The sequence below is a fragment of the Centrocercus urophasianus genome, unplaced genomic scaffold (genome assembly GCF_019232065.1).
Source record: "Centrocercus urophasianus isolate 14NV4802_14NV808 unplaced genomic scaffold, USGS_Curo_1.0 seq_1319, whole genome shotgun sequence".
Classification (NCBI taxonomy): Eukaryota; Metazoa; Chordata; class Aves; order Galliformes; family Phasianidae; genus Centrocercus; species Centrocercus urophasianus.
Window position 1 is genome coordinate 1 of NW_024884497.1, and position 21521 is coordinate 21521.

Genomic DNA, 21521 nt, shown 5'->3' on the forward strand with positions numbered 1-21521 from the left:
TCTGGGCTACAAGGGCGCAGTGCTGGCTCATGTCCAGCTGCCATCCCCCAGTACCCCCAAGTCCTTTCCAGCAGGGCTGTGCTCCACTGTTTCATTCCCCAGCTTGTATCGGTAGGGAGGATTGCCTCAACCCAGCTGCATATCTCGCACTTGGCTCTGTTGAAGATCCCATCCCTTGGTGTGGACTTACCACACAGCTTGGTGTCATTTGCAAACTGCTGAGAGTGCACTCGATGCCACTGTCAGTGTCATTGATGAAGATGTGGAAGGGCACTGGTCCCAGTACTGACCCCTGAGGGACATCACTCATCACTGACCTCCATCCCGACATTGAGCCATCACACTATGACCACTATGACCACAACTCCCTGGGTATGCTCTCAAACCAGTTCCTCATCCATCAGAGTCCACCCATCAAATCCATGTTTCCCATTTGAAGAGAAGGATGTTAGTGGGGGACCACGTCAAAGGCCTTACTGAATTCCAGACAGATGACACCAGCAGCTCTTCCCTTGCCCACTAACAGTTACACCACCATAAAACCCACTAAGTTGGCAAGGCAGGAGCTGATCTGTGCTGTCACATTCACAAAATACAACCAACAATCAAACTACAAATAAGCTAACAGAGGTCTCTGGGGATGTTCAACCACTAAGTAGACATCAGCTTGCAAGAGAAATGCTGGATTTTGCATTTAACAGCGAGAGGACTGGTGAAGAAGGGAGCACAGGACTACAGACAACATGGGAAACCAGTCTAAGAACAGAGGCTGTACAGCACACCAACAGCAGTGGCATGGTATTTTCAGAACATCCCATTTTGTCAGAGCTCCCCACAGTCGTTAAACAGTGCATCTTTGCATCCTCCTTTTGGTGTAAATGTACCGGTATCCTTCCGATGAAAGAAAAAAAAGACAAAAAATGGATTTTTCTGATCTCAGATTTATTTTAAATTAAGAGATGCATTATAAAGCAATGCTTCGTTGAACAAGACTTCCAAAAATAAAAATTCCATTTTAAATATACAATTGAATTGCAAAAAAGCAACTGCCAAGCACACTGAGTGCTCTTTCCAGGAAAGTTAAGCAGGGCAGGTGTAGAAACACCACAATACTTGCTAGTGTTGTGTTCTACAGCCTCAGTGCTATTAAGACACATGAAAACAAAGCCAAAAATGCTACAGTCATCATGTATCATGCAAAAAGGTAGCATCATTCTGTTTCTTCTTCTGGGAAGGGAACTTTTATTTTGCAGCTCTAGGGCTCTATATGAAGGGCTGCCCCTGCACTCAGGTCCCAAACCCAACAGCTCCCAGACCACACAGGGTCTCGCTCTTATGCACTCCCATCCTCCATACCCTCCTGTTGCCAAAAGAGGGAACGTCTCAAATTACCTTGACATGCAAAAAGTGCTGATTTCCCCCTTTTAGAAGCACAGAAGCTGTGATGAAATAGTTTGTGTTATGGAAGTAAACAAAAGTGACAGATTCTTTTCCTGAAGGCATGTTGAGGATTTGCTGCACCTCTTTTCTATGATAAAATAATCCTTGCTAAACCAAGATATTCTGGCTTTCTAGAAAGCCCTCAGGAGTTACAAGGGTCTGCACCCAAAACTGCACGCACATCAATAGAAACAGCACTGCTTGCCCTGCACGGTCAGGAAGCCCCATGCAAATCACAGCTGCCTCTCCCACCCATGTCACACAAAGCTCACTCCTACCTGAGCCTTGTGAGCAGATTGCTGACACTCGCACAGCATTAAGCCTGCTTCTCTTCCTTGCCTTCTCCATTCTCTAAAACACCACTGCAAGTCTCAATGTTCCAATGCAGCCCACTGCTGCCCAACGTCCCCACGCTTTGCTGGGCAACAGGCGCCAGCACAGCCTCCTCCCATTGCACCACAGCCATCTGTGCCAGCATAGGACTACTGGAGCAGCTCTGAAGCATGACACCACAGCTCCTGAGCTGCCTGCTCCAATCGGCCTGGGCTGCCAGGTGGAGCTGCAGGAGCAGAGCCCAGGCCCTGCACAGCTCCTCGGAACAGCGAGCACACGGCGGAATCCAGCATCTCCTGCGATTCAAAAGGTACTGAGGCAGCAAGGAATCAACACCTTGGCTACACCAGCTCTTCCAGGTAAAAGGGACGTGCAAACCAGGCTACCAACTGTGCCACTGTGTTACTGGAACACGTTCAAGTGTTAAGGACATCAGAGCAAATCTACAAAGTTGTGCAGTACTGAACAAAACGCTGGGATGCTGCACCTACCAAAAGCTGCCAAGCCACCTCCAATCTTCAAATAATTCTTTCAGAGACAAAGCTGGCTTTGTGAAGGACTAACTCAAGGGAAAACTGTGCCACAAGAAAAAACAACAACAAAAAAAAGAGGATATCCCTTTGTGCTTAACATACAGAGGACTCACAGCTGACACAGAAGGGATGGCCCAGCCAGATCAAGTTTGTAAATATGAAACAGTTATCAGAGATAGAAGTTGGAAGCAAACAAACAAACAAGCAAGCTTTGGAAGACAAGACACCCTCCTCCTGTCTCTCCTGTCTACACCAGCAGCATTTTGCAGGCACAGAGAACAAACAGCATATTGGCAAAGCATTCCAGTGCATAGCTGCATTTTGAGGATCAGCTCCTTCCCCCATCAGGTACCAGAAGGCTGCTCCAGCACCCCCGAGGCAAGAAAATCATCTGGGCAACAAATAATAAAAAATAATAATAAATTTGAAGATCATCTCTGACTGTTTGCTTGGCAGCCCTCCAGCTAGCTAATTTCCTCAGCTGCTCCCACGATAACAATGACACAGACTAATACAACCCCTGCTCCGTGCTGCAGGACATCCCCAGCAGCTTTACCATTAGTACTGAGCTCAGTGAGATAGGAGGATCTCTCCACGGGGCTCCCACAGTCCTCGAGGTAGATGGCAGGCATGGAAGCCATGGCACAGGAGCACTGCGTGTTGGAGCTGGGGAGAAGAGGCAAGGCAGCACCGGGGCTCCTCCGTCCCAAAGCCAGTCCTCAGTTACGGGACAGCATTTTCCATGCTCACTGCAGAACTGCACGCGTTCTCCCCTCCCTTTGAGGAAGGTGGCTCAGATCTCGGTTGAAGTGCTTCCCTGCTGCCGTCCTAGAGGAGGATATTTGAATGTTCCACTGCTGGACAAGGGGATTTTAAGTGTGAGCGCAGCTGTAAACCAAGGCTTTGCACACCAAGCTCTCTAATTTTGGCATGTAGCAGGATTTGCTCACCAGAGAGCGTGAGGAACTAACGGGAAAAGAGTCAGAGCGCTGACACCGCTGACTCATCATAGCAAGACTTCTCCCCTACCTCCCTCAGCAAGAAAAAGAATATAGAGGTTGGCAAAGTTCACGGTGTGAGGGGCATGACGGCAAGCAAATGGAGCTGCTCACAGATGGCAGAGCTTCCTTCCACACTTCTGCAACTCATCCCTGGTGCTCCCTGAGATGGGAAAGAGGGAGGGAAAAAAAGAAAGACGGGGAAAAAAAAAAAAAAAGAAAAAGCAAAACCAGCTGGCTGCTTACACAAGGCATCCGGAATGACACTGCCGGGACTCCAACATTTCCATTCAGTGCAGTGGAGCATGCTCCTGTATAAATAGTTTCCATATGTCATCATTACAATAAAAAACGAAAAACAAAAAGAAAGGAAGAGCGAGCATAAACTCTCCAGAGCCCAAACCCTTCCCTTCACAAAACAAATTCCCTACTTAGGGGAACTAAATGCTCTCTGGGCAAACAAATTTCTTTCATTCAGAGGGAGGAGGGGCAGGCGGGTTCCTGCAGCTGTTTTGGGAGCACAGGGCAGAGGCAAGGAGGGGATGGGGAACAGAGCATGCTCACAGGAACCAGGGAAAAGCCATCCTTCCCAGCCAGCCTATTTTAAGCTAAGCTGAAGACAATTAGGATTTTCAGTGCTTCATCTTCAGTGCTTGTATTTGTTTTACTAAATGAAATAAAGAAATAAAAATAAAGAAATAAAGATCCAACTGGTTAACCTCCTACCAGCTAGCTAGCTACAGGCTAGCTCTTACATTTGCCTCCGACCTTCCCCAGTTTGGCTCTCATTAGCCTGCTTTGCAGACGTTCTGCTTTCCAGATCCAACACACTGTTTACAGTGTTTCATTGAAGCAGCTTCAGATGGCTCCAGTTAGAATCCAGAGCCACGCATCTTCACCTGACTTAAGAGGGCCTTCTTTTAGAAGCTTGAGAAAGGTTTTGGTGGTACTGCTGGCTGCCATGCTGTCTACACAGCGCTGTTTTAGTAAGTACATCCTGTTAGCAGAGAGCTGCAAACTGCATGGAAGGCAGGGCAAGTATTGTAATTCAGCAAAAACGTTCCTATAGCTAACTATGCCATTCATACTGCTGACATACCCCATACACTCATTGTAGGACAGCAAAATGCAATCTGCTGGTGTGAGGAGTTGCATTGACTAGTAGCATTTCCCTTGGCAAGCCAACAAAGAAGTGCAGGGGATTTGAGAATTAGGAGGCAGGACATCTTCATTCACAATGCCTTGAGAGACCCTGACTAGTGTGTACATCACTTCTCTTCAAGGAGCATACTTTTAGGGATCTTTCCCTGGGACAGCCGCGTCCCAGTTGGAGCTGGACACCGACACAGAAGTGCCTGCTGACCAAGGCTCTTGGAGCTGGGCATGCTTCCAAAGTGTGCTGCACAAGTCCACAGACATGCAATTCAGGCTCAGTGCGCGAGCATCGCCCTTGCTGGGACTGATCCCTGTGCAAGCAGCAAGAGCACAAAGCAGCCCACACTGCAGTTTCTCACTGATTGCTGCACTTCACCATTTAACTGGTGTCTTCTCTTTTCAAGCACTGCATTTCTCAGTGCCATACCACTTCAATTTCTTTTACCATCCATCTGGACTGCATACCCGTTGTTACCCAAACTTTGTTAGACAAAGGTTCACGCTTTCAGTTTAAGGGAAAAGTAACCAGGAATCCAGCAATGCTGTATATGCACCATGGAAGATGGCAGATCCCAGCAGCACCAAAGCTGTCCTGGGGATCCAGCACATGGAACTGGTTGTAGCATCAGATTGCCATGCTGGTTCCCTCAGTAACTCGGCTCCTGAGAGCATGAACCAACAGTACAGAAATAGGATGGCAAAGAGTCTTTGGTACCTCCAAAGATTCTCAGAATCAATCCTCTCCAGGATAGCTCTCCATCAGCTGAACCACGTGGTTCACCTGCTACAGAAGATGCAACTTCATGAAAACACGAAAAAAAGGTGGCAACCCTTCGTCAACACAAGCCCTAAAGGTACCTTCAGTCCCAAAGCCCAGTCCCAAGTCCCAGGACAGCAAACAAGGCAGGCAAATTGCCAAAGCAGCCAAAAGCAGCAATGTCCAGAATGCAGGCAGATCCTAACGGTGTCCAGTCTGTTAGCACCAATGATGGCATTTCCTCTTCCAAGTGTCTACAATGCCACATAGCTTCACCTCCAGCTGATTCACTGTTTCACTCCCCACCAATGCAGTCAATAAGAAACTGCTCCTTTTATTCAGGTGCTGAGCCATGAACACGCATTTGTCTCTGCAAGGCCAGGATCACCGACCTGGGAGAAAGAAAGCCGGAAGCTGCCTAGAACGCACAGCTGATTTAGCTCCTAGCCATACATCTCAGAGTTGAGAAACAGCAGAATCACAGCTGTTAGTGCTTGGCTGCCAATTCATCTCTGTGCCAGTTGAAGCATCCCACAACAAATCCTATAGACTCAAAACATCCCAGAGTCCATCTTGTTTTCAGAAGATGCTATGCGAAGGAGTTTAACAGCCACAAGGAAGCCCCAAAACAATTTACCATCAGTTTGCTGCATGGGAAAAACAGGGCATCTCCAACAGAGCACAGGTGCAGGAGAACTGAGTCAGAACACAGCAGCAGCCTCGGGCTCTTTGTCTTGCTGAATTCTCACAGCACTCGCTGGCTGTAAGCCTCAACAAACAAAGCCACTCCAGCTTCCCAGGTAACACACACAAGCTTTCAGAACATGCATGTTGCCTCTTCCTGTTATTGCTAGAAAACAACTGCGGGTTCCCGTCCTTTCATCTGAGGAGGCAGTGAGTTCCTGCAGCACACACACCAGCTCACTTTGTGCTGCCATCCGCCACGCTACAGGGAGCTGAATCTGCACAAACGACGAGCAGATGTCCCTCAGCACGGTAAGCCGCTTTTTATACATTATTGCCTCTTATCGACTGTGCTGCCTATCTTCTTATATGGAATACAATTTAAACTCCGGGTTGTTTACAGGACCGCTATATACTTGCTAACATCTGCACCACAAACACTTAAAAACACCAATGCACAAGCTAAATTCAATGACAGAAGAGCCAAAGCATCGCAGGGAATTGCTTTGTTCCAGCAGGCGCTGTGCTTCCAGACAGCTCTTGCTCTCAGAGAGCAAAGCCAGCACTGAGGTAACAGCCTGCTATGCACTCAATAACTGCTGAGCTGCGAGGATTCACACGAACGTTTCCTTCCTGCTCCTCCCTGCTGGGGACAATGGGACATTCCTAAGTAAAATCAAAGAAAATAAACAGTAAGAGGCTTCAAAGAAAACAGGGATGAGAACAATTCATAGACTTCATGGGAAGGTCCACATGCTCCCACAAGGGAGCCAGAACCAGGCACCTGCACAGTGTGAGTGCACATAATAGAGGAGGCTCTGCTTCTTTTAACAAAACTGGAACTGCAGTGCTGGATCCAAAGCATTTATAATCAGCAGGAGTCACAGAAGAGGAAGGCTGCATTAGGAAAACGTTAAGAATTACAACCTCAGCTTCTGCATTCAGCCAAATTGCTGCCTGCTTCACACAATTTGTGATCTTACCTCCAAACCACAAGGGGAAGCCAAAGCCACAACAGAAGGATCTCCTACAGCCTCACATTACTCAACTTTTAGCAAGGGATGTGCCCTATGATCGTGCCAGCCCAAGCACTTTACAGCAACCAGGGCTTTAGAAATACAGAGATAAGATTATTCTGTAACTGAAATTAAAGAAGTGAGCTGTTTCAACAGCTCACTTTGGACGGATAAAAAAGCCAACCAAACCAAACACACTACAGTTTTTGTTGAACCCAACTGAAAAAGAGACAAGCTGTGCCCGAGGCTCTGATTCAGGAGAAAGGCCAGACATGAAATGTATGCACACTTTTATAACCCATAATTTTTTAACAAAGTAACAAAAAAGGAAAGAGACAACATCAGAATCCCTCAGATAAAGGTTTGTATTTTTTTTTTAAACACATCCTGTTACATGAATGCATTTCCTCTTTTTGTTCCAAAAAGGGAAATGAACACCTCATGATTTTGACAAGTTAAAATGTTAACGTTCAACACGATGCTTTAGTATCAACACAACATCAGCATTTTAAAAACATGCTCCTTATCTTGATTCCCCAAAGCAGAGCCTTTGGATTTTCCTGATGCAGTTTGGAAAGATGCTTGACAGAGCTGCAACCCAGCCAGGTCTGCCTTCCAGCTACAGCCGCCTGCAGCTCCCTGGAAAAGCTGCAAGGTCAGCAGCAGGAAGCAAAGAGGAAGTGCTTTGCTTACCTGAGAAAGCAGCAAGAATCTCAGCAACAAACCTGCATGGCTATAGCTCTCAGGTTCCTTTCAAATTAGCCGAGCTCCCCACCACACAATGCCAACTCATAACATTCTGCAGAGCTCAGCCCCGGGCAATCTGGGCCAGTTTCTTTGCAGAGGACGAGCTCCCTGCAATGAAGCCCCCTCAACTATTGCAGAGAGGCAGCTGCCTCAATGATGGCCCTCCACCTCCATTGGTCTCTGCAGCCCAAGCATGCGTTGCATCTTGGTGCCAGCCCTGGAGCACAGCTCGGATGCAGCTGGCCAAACGCAATGGTAACTGGGTGCATGTCGGCTGGCCTGAAGACACAGCAATAGCAAGAGAACAAGTAAGATTCAGTAATTTCACAGCAGTATTCTTCTGTCTTTCTGCTGCACACTGAGATCAAAGAAAGTGATTTACAAAGCCCAGCAGAGGTTGTGGTGTTGGTGGGACTCTGCTGCACCAGTTCTTTTGAAATACGGCACTGCCACATTGAAACTTCAATGTCCCAGCCAGGGAAAAGTAGCTGCCAACAGCAGAGGAAGATGCTTGTTGAGGAAAGGGGAAAACCCCAATCTCCAGTGCTGTGTAACTGCTCTCTTCAATATTTTTTGAAAAGGAAAGATTCCTGCATATTTGGTGCTGCTGGCAGGCACTAGAGAGGTCACAGGTTGGAGAAGAAAGAAGGAATTAAACCATGAGTTTGGCAGCTTCAAGCCAGAAGTCAGAGGGCTGTTCCCAGATCGGTCCTTACATCAGGTCTGACCTCATATGGAGATGAAACACATCTGATTTTGATTACAAAAGTTACCAGCACTGCAGATCCCCTCCGACCCTTGCAGCATGGTTCCAAACCCTGCTGTCAGACACTTGCCCAAACCTCTCCAGCTTCAGCCAGCAGGCAGGCACTGCTCCTGGCCCATCTCACAGCCTGCTGCTCAGGGCACTGCTCTGCTCTGCCCTCGGACGAGCTGGAACAAGGGCACTGCAAGCATGCCAAGCACTAACACACATCCTTTATGGCACCAGATGGAAACATCACCTCCCTCCCATGACTGTTACTTATTTGAAGAATGCAGGAATACATGTGCCCCTAAGAAAGCATCAGCTGAAAATGCTATGCTAGTGCCAAGACAAGGATCTTGTCACCTCACAAAATAAATAAATGCATGACTTTGGGTTCATCTGATGCTCTTGCTCATAAGCCCACACTGACTGACATGGAAAACCGCCCTTTAATTCCAGGTTTTAGAAGAGCTACTGCTAGCTTCCCATTATTTTGCTTGGAAATCCTGTCTGGTTGGCTGGCCTGCAGTCGCTATCCTGTTGATCTCCTTTTGGGGCTGGAAGAAAGACACTGTCTTAGCAGCAGTCAGACTGTCACTCTCAGAGCCTGAAGGAAAAAAAATGAAATAAAAATCTGCTGATACTTAAATACCGAACTTCAGAATCAGCTAGCACTCAGCGTTTTGAAGCCTCTCCTTCCACAGCTATTAGAGATAAGGCTCTGTCACCACTCTTGTATTTAAAAGGAAGGGCATTAGCCTTGGTCACTTTCTTCCCCCTTTCCAACCCTAATGCCAACATTCTCTGTACTAAGTTGCCTACGAGCATTTTCTCAATTCATCAAAACCAATGTGGTCACTTGTTTGCACCTGCCAGCAGATCAGAACAAAGCAGAGTGCTCAATACGACTCAAGGGTGACAGGGCAGATCCAAGAGAGTTTCAGCAAACGCTCCTCTGCTCAATCACATTTCCAGTGCTTCTGGTTTGTTCAGTGTCCTGCACAGACAGCAATCCCCTCTGTGCCAGGAAAAACAAGCAGCTGTGCAGCCAACAGTACCATTTTCCTGTTTCAGTGGTGACTCACCAGCAGTGAGCTAAGTGACCAGCTGGGTATAGTCAGCCAGTGTTGTAGGAACATTGCACATGGGGACAGATTATGCCCCAGCCCTTGAGCCTCTAAGCAAGCTCTGATCACTCCTCATCCAGCGTGACCACCCCATGGGGAGGAGGAGACAGGCTGTGGAAATGCTGGTAAGGCTTCTGCCTTTGGAGCCCCAGCACTGCAGGCTGACAGCCTGTCATTCCACCTGTGTCTGATCACACTGTGAGACATGCAGCCACTTACTAGTGCAATTTGACCCTGGAGAGGTTTTAGCATTCCCATCAGCAGGATAGATCACTGAGTCTTAATGCTACAGGCACTTGTTTGTTTAGCTACCAAGAGGAAGAACACATCTGCATAACCAGTGAAATCCCTCAGAGGGCTGAATTGCTCCTGCGTACAAGCCTTCCCAAATCCATCGAAGATGGTGCAAGTGTTCTCAAAAATACGGTTATAGTTGGAATAAAATACAGGTGATCAGGCATTCCCAGCTGACAACATCCACACACTCGTGTGAGAGACAGTCACAGAGCTGCTAAACCATTCAGCCCCCCAGCATCAGAACACTTAACACAGCAGTGCATCCTCAATTTCACTTGCCTTTCCTTGCAAGCCAGACTGAGATCAGAAAAGCAGCACTGGATACTCCTGGCTATGACTCAATGCCAGCAGAACCTCCAGCGCCCTGCAGACCTTTGGTATGTGCTGGGTGCTGCAGCAGAGCAGAGCAGAGCAGAGCAAAGCAGCGCAGAGCAGCGCAGAGCCCTCCTCGCCCCCAGCCCAGCTAGCAGCACAGGAGCCCAGCTTCCTGCTGCACTGCTCCAAGCAGCAGATCACTGAAATCCTAAAGCTGCTCTCTGTAAAGAAAGCAGCCATGTAAAAATCAGGCTATGTCTCAATATGCAAAAGCAATTATGATAGAGACAGAGAGAGAGCCCTGCAAGGTCCAGACCAAAAGCCAGAGACACAGGAGGGGAGAGAAAGGCCGATCAAATTTACCACACTTTTCCCAGCTTAAGGATCAGAAATGGAGTGTTCTGGCTCATAAATTCTACTTCCAGCAAATTCGAGCTTAAATCCCCTGAAGGCAATAAGGAAAAGGCAATCAACAACAACTCTAACCACTTCACAGATGCTCCTGTTTAGTTTTTACAGCACTTCTTACAGCATCCAAATGGGTGAAATGGGATTTCAACGCAGGGGGGCTGACAGCAGAAGGCAGGATTCCTCAGTGAAGATTCCAAGGGCAAAGGAAGTTCTGAGACACATCATATCAGTTATGATGAGTGAACTCAGCGTGCTCTGCCTTGGCTCATTTTAATCTGGCAGTAAGAAAGCTTGGCTAAACTGAATATCCTCCAACTACAGGGCCTTAAAAATCCACAGGAGCCACAAAAATGAGAGAAAAAGCGAGCAAACTGATGCATTCCCTGGGAAGCCATGAGAAAACTAATTGCTGTTTGTCTCCAACTGTTGTTCCGCTTCCTGAGCCAAATGTTCCCAAGTCAGCTGCAGCGGCTGAGGAGTGACCAGATAGAGCTGGAAAGCTGTTGATTGAAAATTGCAGCTCAGACACTCTCAGACTCCTTAACATCTTTTATAGATCCAGGACCACCTGTCTGAAAAGCAAAGCCCTCCACTGCTGTGGCACGGGGCCATATGCACACATCTCCAGCTAACACCTCAGCTAACAGCCTCACCTGACCTGTGCTCACAGCTGGGAGGTGATGGCAGTGTGCCGGGAAGAGATGTGCGAAGGGATCAGCCGCTTCCTCCAAGCAGCACAGTCATTTGCACAGAGCACGAAGAAGCTTCCAGAGCCCTCACCATCCTCTAGTCTCCTCACAAATTTATGGGCACGAAAGATGATATCCATCGCCAGAGCACTAGCGATGACAAAGGAGAAGGAACCATTTGACACGGGGATAATGCAACGCTAACCCAAGTCAGCTTTACCTTGAATACGCTTTTACTCGCTCAGATTTGAACAGCATGGGGCATTCAAGACTAAATCACTATGATTTTTTACAGCAAGAAAGAGTCAACAGTGCAGGGATTCTGTTTGACAAAGCATCCTACTGTGAAACACACAATGTCTGCATTGTGCAAATCGATCTCCTGCAGGGCTAAGAAAACAAGGCAGGCTTGGAAAAAATACACACACTGATTGCAGCCCACAATGCCTCCTGGTACTTCACTCACAGTTTCTCTTCTGCAGGTGCCACATTTTCAGAGTTACACTGAGAATCACCTGATATAAATGCTTTTGTGAGGTCTGGACAACATGGAGTGCTGTTCCTCTTGAATCACAGATATCATCTCTACTCCCTCATTACTGCAAGTATTTAAGTGCAGCCGAGGCAGTCCTGCCTTAAAACCTGAATTCTCAGTATGAATGAGATTCCAGAGGATGATGTACTTGGAGATTCACAGCAGAAACACATTTTCCACTACTTCTAACACGATATTGAAGGATGCCCAACATATCCTAAAAAGCAGCCTCCTTCCTCTGAGTTTACGGAGCTCATCACCCAGGGAAATGAACTGCAGAGGAGAAATTGACTGAGGGGGAAAACAATCTCCTTATGTTTTGGGTCTTCGTTTCCCTTTCCAAGATTTTCACGCCTTGCTCATCTCAGACGCAGTTTTGCTTTGCTTGCTTAAAGCTTTCATTACAACCCATCTAAACCAGGTAAGGATTAGAGAAGCACTGGCAGGAGCTGCAAAAATGCAACGTTGTTAGATTGGAGAAGAGACCTTCAGAGGCATAAACAACAATTCAGCACAGAACTTGCACTTCAGAGAAAACAATTCCCTGTATATAAATTTTAAGCAGGTACATAGTAAGAAAAGCAAAATCATTCACAGAATTGCAAACCAGACGCTCTTGATAATAAAATAATTTTGCCCAGATGCCCATTCCCACACAACAGGTACATCCACACTTTGCAGATGAGACAGGTTAACCACAGCAGTGTTACGCAGTGTCTCTTAAGTAAAGGACCAGATTCAACGCAGAGCCAGGTCACTTCAGGAGACAAGATCCCAGCCTGTGATCTGGCTGCGCTTCACCTCAAGTGCCACAGAGAAAATGCTGCCACTGGAACTAATTGAAGGCAAATTAGTAAAACCAGGAGCCACGATAGGAGAGAATATCCTGTGTAGCATTCAAGAAAGCAACCAGACAATCTAAAGTCTGTCAGAGATCTCAGGGTGTGCAAGGCCGAGGCAAGCATTCCTTTTTCACTCATCCCCTATTTCTTCCCAAGTTAGCTACAGAATTTCCACGGCAAAACTAGCGCCCAAGTCCATGCAAACAGCTTCTAAGTACTCACTGGAATTCAAAATCAAAAGCCAGATGATCAAAGATAACTTAAGTCCGCTAGACAGCTAACATTTAAAGCACCTATTTTTCTTCAAAATGCTTTCAATGCTCTCACAACACCTACAGTGGTTCCTCACAAAGTGCTGTGATCACACAAACCTGTAGTAGCATTTTCCCAATAAACAGGTACTTATCCAATTTCCAGCGGCTATCCATTCCTGCAGACCAGGAAAAAAACAAACAAACAAAAAACCCACCCATTTGCAATGTCCCTCCTCCACTCTCTGCACTAAGGGAAGCAAGAGGAGGAGGAAGGCAACAGGGCCCTGCTGGCCAGATAAGTTGCAGACTTTAAGGACAGGCTTGTTTTCCTTCTACTGCTGATAGAATCATATTCTAGAAACAGATCCTGCAGAGAAGTCCATCACTGCAGGTTGTACTGATCACCGACAACACGGAAATCCAGGCTGCACAAGTGTCTCAAAAGAACATTAGCAGTCCATTAGCTGTCCAGGATGCTGTGCCACTCCCGGAGGCATGCATTTACCTGGTTTGTAAAATGGTTTATTCAAAAGAAAGAAGAGCTTGTTGTATACAATTCCAAATTCACACTGTAATTCGTGTTCAAAAACATCACAAGAGTTTCCATCAGTCAATCAGAACAGCTTTGCCACGTGCCCCTCAGCACATTCTATCAAGGAACGGCAGAAGCAAGTCCAGAGTACAGACCCTCCTCTGGCAGCCCAGGGAGCCAGCAGACCCTGCACTCTGATGCTCTGCTCCACAAGAGGCAAGCAGCAGTCACAGAGGTGACTCACCTCATCCAAACCCAGCCCCTCCATCCCCACCTGAATGACGTGTGCTGTCTTTATGCACTTTGGGCTGCCTTCTGCTCCTCAGCAGTGCACAGACGGGAGGCACATTTACCAACAGCCCCATCATTTCTACACAAATGGTCAGGCTGAATCCATTCTTCCTGAAAATTTACTCTTTGGGCAGCAGGAACAAATGGCTCACCTCACCATTCAAAGTTATAAACACCTTTTTTCCAGCAATGCTTGTAGAGAACATCACACTTTGCTGCTGTGTGCTCCCCCCATTTCCTCACTCACACACAGCAATTCCTTTTTACCTCAATAGCAGATGCAGTTGCTTTCACATAAGAATCCAGAATTTAAAGACGACGACATCTATTGCCATAATCCATTGTGTGGGAGAAACAGACAGAAAATATCATTGTTCCCTGCACAACACTACGAGCTGTACTTTCTGCACTGAACACACTGAGCTCCACTTGAGGCAAAGGAGAATTTTATATCTGATCTAATACAGGATAAATCAATGAGTACTCATTTATTTCTTACACTTTCCATCAGCTCAAGGAGAGACACTGTCCTAGAGTTTCAAGGCTATCCACGCTGCCTTTGTGTAGGAAAAACATAGCTCACACTTTGAGAACTGTTTGAACACTTCCTTGGAGTTCTGGAAAGGACCGGAAATCACCTGGCCCAGGCTGCTGCTCAGCAGTTACAGTGCAAGACTTTGGGCAAGGTCATACAACAGCATCTCTGTTTCTGCTTTCTGTAAAATCCATTCATGACAAACAAGCGTTGGAAAGCTTACTTACATGCACAGAGCATTCAGATTCTCAGATAATTTGTACTAAGGAAAGGCAGATTTGTATTAATTAGTGTATGCTACGGATTCAAGGGATGAAAGCTCTTCTCTGTCTCTTCCAGCTGCTGGAGCTTGTAAGAAAAATTACCCAGCCTCACAGTCCTCCACACTGCATTCAGAGAACCTTCTGCAACACAGTAACCACACTTCTCTGGCTGCAGCCTGAATTCCAGTTGGCTCTGCAGGACTCTGACCTTCCAGGGCAGCAGAAAGCAGGAGCTCCCCTGCAGATATGTATTTCAGCACAATTCGAGGAAGGCAGAGCTTTAATATTCCTCCCCACGCAAGTATTTTCTTCCATTATGAACTAAAAGCTGCGTGATTAGGGAGATTAATTTTTGCAGCTGGACATTTTCTTTAAGAATGCCATTTTCCACATAGTTTTCTCATTTAGCTCCTTTATTCCAATCCCAAAGCAATCACTTACCCAGTACAGACCTCTCCTGCAAGATTCTGAAAGAAACATACACTTGCTCTTCAGTCTTTTCTTTTTTACATCAGCAACAAGTTTGTTTTCAAAGAACTCTATTGCTACTAATTTCAACCTTGTAATTTGTCTGCATTTCCAGACAACCAAATCTAAGTCTAGAATAGAGATTCATTTGCCAAAGGATTTGGTGGCAAAAGCTGTGTCGTGGATCAACTTAAGAATGGCACAAGAAGTTCCTTCAAAAAACAAACAAATGAAAAATAGTAGTGAGATCTGAACACGCATCTTAGTGAGAGAGGGCTGAGACAGCCCTGGTTAAAATTTGGAGTGGTGAACGACACAGCAACACAGAACAGGCGTGCAACTTTCAGTTACACTGAAACACATCGCACTTTGCCTTTCCCTCAGTCGCCTGTGAAGTGAGGTGGGTGATTTGCTGTGAATAGCTGTTACCTGGGGATAAACCTGAACAAATGCATTACATTTAACCCATCCAGCCCCCTCAGCCCACAGCCAGGCATAGTAACAGCTGAGCTGTTGCTCCAAGCTCTGGTTCAATGATTTCTAATCAGAGTTTGGGCAAAAGAAAAATAAAACAGGAAATAGCTCCTGTCCTCTGATTTTCCATATCCTCATCCCTCTGGCAAGCTTTACCTTTCAGGAAAACAGGACTTCTCACACACTTTATCCCTCCAGAGGACAAGCCTCTGATAAGAACAAAGAAGTGCATGCTTTTGTTTGTCCCCAGCAGAGCAGGGACACATTGGAATTCCTCACAGCCTCCACGAGGCACAACTTCTCTGTGTTGCACAGAACATTTTCTTCATAAGCAAGGAGGAAAGCTGGACCCCATGCCCCATTTTTAATGAGCCTATTTTGCAAGTGATGGCACAGGTCCACTCATTAGCTTAAGCCTCCCAGTTCACAGAGATAAAGATGCCCCTCAAGGTGTTGATGCCAGCCTTCCTGTGTCAATCTGTCATTCCATGCCCGCAGCACCACTGTGTTCAGAGGGCTCCAGAGGGTAATCCAGGATCACTTCCATAGAACAGGCTTAATATTTTTTCAGCAAGCTCAACTTTAACAGTGATTAAAAACATATAGTGAAGTAATAGTTCTTCAATATCAAGAGACACCTAGGTTAAGGAATTCCAGGAAATGAATTCTCAAAAACCACAGGGCTATCTTCTAAGAAGCAGAAAATTAGTTCCTCAGCAATTTCACTGTATTTCAAAGGGAGCAAATTGTGGACTATTTTTACTTATTAATATGCTCATTCCCACACTTGTGCTTCAACACAACCCTGTTGGCTTTAATCAAACCCATATAAAAACCCATAAAGCCCGTGTAATTTCTTTAAAGGGTGGAAGAAAAAGGGACAAAAAAGTTAATAATGTTATTCAGTAAAAAGCCTATAAATACATGACAAAACAGGGATGCAGTCTCTGCTTAAATTAAAACAAGAAGATATGATGGAGCAACAGTGAAGGACAGAGTGGTGATTTAGCCACAGACATATGCTGTAGGGTTGGGACAGAAGAGGAAAAACTGTGACTGTCAGAAACCAGGAACTAGCTCAGGAAGTCAGAGGAGGAGATAACTAAGGGAACTCGTATGCCTGCAAGAGGAAATCAAACCACAGAAATCACAGAGGAGATGGGGAAAAGGGACAAAGCACAGTGAAGAGCTACAGGCCAGGAAACAATGCATCTGATAGAAATGCTGTGCTTGCAGAAGCAGAGCTTGCACAGGATCACAAGAGCCTACATACCTGCAACATCAGCTGGGAGTTGAGAGATGCGTCCAACAAAGCTGCTAAACCACATTCATAAGGTGTCACATCAAACAGGAGTCCACAAGCACGCTTCAGTACACCTGATGTCTGCCTCTCACCTGCTGAGGGTAACGGCTCTAGCAAACGCTCACTGAGGTGAAAGCAGAGCTGCTGAGCGATGGGAGCTTTTGTGTTCCCTCTCCCCAAGACTGGCTACGTCCCACTGAACAGCTGGGTTAACAGGGCTGCGTATAAATTGTCTCCAAACGCTCCTGATTCTTCGATAACAACACAATAAGGATTTTAAGGGCTATCAGCACAAATCCGTGTCCTTACTGCAGAAGTCAAAACCTAAACTAGAAATAGGCAAAACAACGGCTGCAAAAGCCAGCTCCTGATGGAAAACAGCAAATTACATCAGCGCAGCTGCTGCACCTGACATCGCGATGGCACAGCAGCACGGCCGGTGCGAGGAGCAGCTCTGTACCAAACGGGAGAGCTGAGCGTGACGGCAGGGAGTCACAGCGCGGTATGCAAAGGACAGGTAGAACGTCTGGAAAAGGACGGCTGGTCCGCCCCGTCCTCTGCCGTGCCTGCCGCAGCACGGCTCTGCCCGCACCGAACTGCACCGCAGCCCGTGCCGAGCTGAGGCCCAAGGCAGGACGGCACTGCCGACACGGACATGGAGCCGGGCAAAGGTGAGATAAGGCAGCACGCCTTACTTTAACCGGGCAGAAATAAAATAAGGCAGCACGCCTTACTTTGGCCAGGCAGCTCCTCCTGATCCGCGCTGTCCCTCGGGGCCGAGGCGCCGCTGCCGCCGTCATCCAGGGTGAGGATGAGCGGGACGTCGTCATCCATACTGACGGCCATCCCCGTCTTCCCGAAGCTCGTTTCCCGAGCGGTTCGAACGAGGCCTTTTCCAGCTCCGCGCACGGCTGGGTTCCGTCAGATCTCTTTCCCGTTACGGCTCCCATCGGGGCTCTCCCTCAGCCGCCGGAACGCGGAGCCGCACTCCCTCATCCCCGCCCTTCCGAGGCTCCGGACGCTGCAGCGCGGTTCCCACGCCCGGCCGCTCACGGGACGGCGCGGTGCCACGAGGACGGGACGGCCGGGCGTGGAGCCGGACGCGGGGCGCTAAGCATGGCAGGCCGGGCCGGGCAGCAAGGCGTCGCGAAGTCCTTTCAGAGAGGAGCAAAGCGCGGTAAGGACGGGCCCCGACAGCGCCGCGTCCCCGCGAAGTCACGGCCGGCCCGCACCTCCCGCAGCCGCAGCCGCCGGGCTCGAGCCGCTCCGCCGCCCCGCGAGCAGCACTCGAAACCGGGCTGCTACGTCCCAGCGTCTGCCGCCGGTACCCGTACCCGTACCCGTACCCGTACCCGTACCCGTACCCGTACCGCTACGGGCCCCGCCGCCGCGCCGCGCCGCGCCGCGCCGCGACTCCGTCCCGTCCCGCCCCGCCGCCCCTCATTGGCCGCCCAGCGGTACACCTCCTTCCAGCTCGCCAATCGGCGCTCGGAGTTCCTTACGCCCCGCCCACCTCCGACTTGCCGGTCCCCCAGCGAGAGGAGCCGGATTGTTCCCGCCTCCTTTTAGCGTTTCCTACCGTCATTGGGCAGCGGGGGTGTTTATCTGGAGAAGAGAGGATGCCGATTGGCTTGAAGGGACGCGTGCGGCATCACGGGGCGGGCCTACGCTTACGGACGGGAACGAAAAGGGCGGGTTCTCGGGAGAGCGACGTGGGCTGCTATTGGCTGCGCGGTGTGAGGATGCCTCGCCTCTTCCGGTCAGGGACGGATGTGAGCGCGGCGGTCACCCGGCAACGGTGGTGGGGTGGAGCTGTTGGTAGGGTGTGCGGCTGACACTCGAGCAGTGGAGCGCTGAGAGTCGGGGCTGGCTGCCGGAAAGGCTCTGCAGGAGGACGCGAGTCCCGCTGCGGTGCTGCCATGTTGGGCTGCCGCCCGCGCGCTCACTGCGCGGCTCCGGTTACCTCAGGCGGTACGCGGGTGGCGCTCCGCCGTAGCGCGTCGCAGCAAATCGATTGCGAGCACCGAGCCGCTGCCTCGGCTCTGCCGCCTCCCGCTGCGATCGCCAGGCAGCGTCGCCAGCGGCTCGACGCGTCTGAGGCCGAGCTGACCGCACGTACGGCCGTGTGAGGGACGGATGCCGGCTGCGCTGGAAGCTGGGCAGTGCTGTAAACGGGAAACGGGTGTGCTCCTGGGAGACATGGTGAGAGTCGGAGTTGGGTCAAAGGTAGGGAGAGTGCTGCCTGTGAGGGCAGGGCGTGGTGTCTGAGTGCAGCAGCTGGTGCTGAGCCGGCCGCAGCTGGTCACACAGCAGAGCCGAGCTGCCATCAACCTGTTTCCTTAGATAAAATCTCATCATTTTAGAGGCTCCGTCCTTCAGTTTCTCCAGCACTTCGGCACTGCATTTTGCATCCTGCTCTTGGGTTCAGCAGTTCTCCCAGGCGGTTTCAGGACATTTACTTCAGTTTGTTGATTTGCTTCCCAGCATCCACCTGCTGCTTGGGAACTGGGCTCTCATGCGTCAGTTCTTAATCCTGCTGTCTCCATCTAGTGTCCAAATTGCACCTCTGCTCCTCTCAGCCCCTTGGAAAAACTGCAGACGTAACAGCCTGTATCACTGCCCCAGTATCCAGTGAAGCTTATCGGGCTCAAATTTGAGTCAGTATCCACGGTGCCTCCAAACGATAAGGGACTGCAGGAGTTTAAAGAAGCATAAAGGTATTTGGACAAGCACCTCTTGAAATATCAAATTGAGGCTTGTTTCCTGGCTTTGATTGCTCTGGAAAGGCTTGATTCTGCAGCCACATGCAGTTCAACCAGGGTTTGTGATAGCTGGCAGGTGTGCAGGGCACTTGCTGGAGGCTCCCCACTTTGCAGCTGCTGCCTTAGCAGGCTGAGTGTTGAACATTCTGCACCAAGGCCCATCTGGCTTTGAAGGAGAATCATACTGTGCTTGTCCTAGAATGGTTTGTCCTCAACTGGATGTGAGAGAGCATTTCTCTGGTATGGGAGGGGAACCACCAGACTCTCCCTCGCTACTTGCATTTCTTGATGCTTTTTTAGAAGCGCTCCCTTAAGTTTCTCAGAAAACCAAGTTACTCTTTACCACCTATGGGGCAGAAAGCGGGTAGGGATGGTTTTGCTGAAACATTTGGAGCTGTGAGTTGTGCCCAGGCCTGGACTTGTCAGGGCCAGAACACCCAGCAGCACCCTGCATACAAAACACAGGCCCCAGCAAGTTTCCTTTTGATCATTTATTTGGTTACAATACTGCACTGCCGCAGCAGTACTCATAACCTTCAATATAAATCATGTTATAAATCCAAGTCAGCACTCCCCAATCACCAGAAGCTGTCGAAATCAGCGGTTGCCAAGGATCGCAGAATATCCTGAGTTGGAATGACAAGGATTATCAGGTCCAACTCCTGACTCTGCCTGACAACCCAAAAGAAACCTCAGATGCCCCTCATGCTTCCTGCCCTCTGGCTTCTTCACCCAGTGTCTCCAGGATCCTTGCTGGCACCTGGAGCTCTACCTGGGATCTGCACCCCAGCCTGAGCCATGATTGACTGGCAGCCATGCCTTCTCCTGCAGCTGGACATCTGCTGGAAGAGGTCCTGTCCCCTGTGGCTCTGCCTTCCTGGCCAGACACCACAGCAAAAGGAATCTGACTGGTTACCTCGTCTTTGCTGAAGACTGCTGGTAGGTGAAAATTGCTGTTGCCACCACAGCCGGACATCACATCACCACAGCCAGCCATCCTGCCCTGCCGCCGCAGGGCTGCCTCCTGCCCAGCTTGCTGTGGCGTCCTTCCAGCGCTGTGATCGCTTTCTTCATCCTCCCCACGGCCCCGCTCGTGGCCTCCATCAGCCCCAAGTTCCAGCAGACGTCTTCGCCAGGCAGTCGGTGCCCGGCTCACGTAGATGAGGGCTGCACACACGCGGAGCGAACTTTCATTTTACCGCCACGGAGGCTTGGCCTTGCAGCCCCGCCCCGCCGTGCAGCTCCCGGCAGAATGCCCGCACGCGCTTTTCGGCCGAGCCCGGGGCGGAGGGGTGGCAGCTGCAGCAGGAGAGCCCCGCAGTTCACGCCTTTCTGCCTCAGCACGGCCTAAAGCGAGGCGAGGCCGATCCGAGGAGGCGTTCGGGCGCCCGAGGGACCGCAAGCATCCTCCGGGAGAAGCGGCTCGGACGCCGGCATCCGCGCAGCCCTCGAGATGCTCGCAGACGCCGGGCCGGCCCCGCCGAGCCGTCCCGGAGCCCGCGACGGGCCGCTCGGCGAGGTCTGGCGGTCGGGCGGCCGGCAGGGGGCCGCTCGCGGGGCCGCAGGGGAGGCCGGGCTGGCGGCGAGGGGCCGGCGGCGGGCTCCAGAACAGGGAGTGCAGCTTGGCCACGTCCGCTCTCCCCATCCGCAGCACCCGCGCCGGCTGCCGGCTGCCGAACAGAGACTCGTCGCAGTAGGACGGAGCACGGCTCCGCGACCTGCACGGGGAGACAGAGGGGACGGACGCTGGGAGCGGGGCCGGCCGGGATCCGACGGCGGCGGCGCCGACTGCCCGGCCCCGCTCACCTCCACCGGCTGCCCGCCCTGGGAACGCTGCTGCGGCCGGCCGGCCTTCCGGCCGGGCTCCCGGCGGGCCCCGAAACCGCCGCCATAGGGCGGCAGCTCCGCCCCTTCCGCGCCGCTGTGCGGGGCCGCTGCACGCTTCCGCCGCCAGCAGTGCGACACGAACGGGTGGGGTCGTGATGGGAGGGGGGTTGTGGTATGGGAGGGAG

General features: G+C 50.0%; 1 protein-coding gene across 1 annotated transcript; it reads right to left on the bottom strand.

The window, feature by feature from the left end:
• Nucleotides 1–19985: 19985 nt before the first annotated feature.
• Nucleotides 19986–21401, bottom strand: RITA1 (RBPJ interacting and tubulin associated 1). Its single transcript, XM_042812964.1, has 2 exons — nt 21316–21401; nt 19986–21227 (listed from the first exon to the last, which is right to left on the bottom strand). The coding sequence occupies exons 1-2, from the start codon at nt 21399–21401 to the stop codon at nt 20705–20707; spliced, it is 609 nt and encodes a 202-aa protein (XP_042668898.1). The 3' UTR covers nt 19986–20704.
• Nucleotides 21402–21521: the final 120 nt, after the last annotated feature.

Excerpts from the sequence above, each read along its gene's own strand:
- RITA1 (XM_042812964.1), bottom strand. The coding sequence starts at position 21,401 with ATGGCGGCGGTTTCGGGGCCCGCCGGGAGCCCGGCCGGAAGGCCGGCC. Across the intron at positions 21,228-21,315 it reads AGGGCGGGCAGCCGGTGGAG|GTCGCGGAGCCGTGCTCCGT; the intron begins GTGAGCGGGGCC and ends CTCCCCGTGCAG.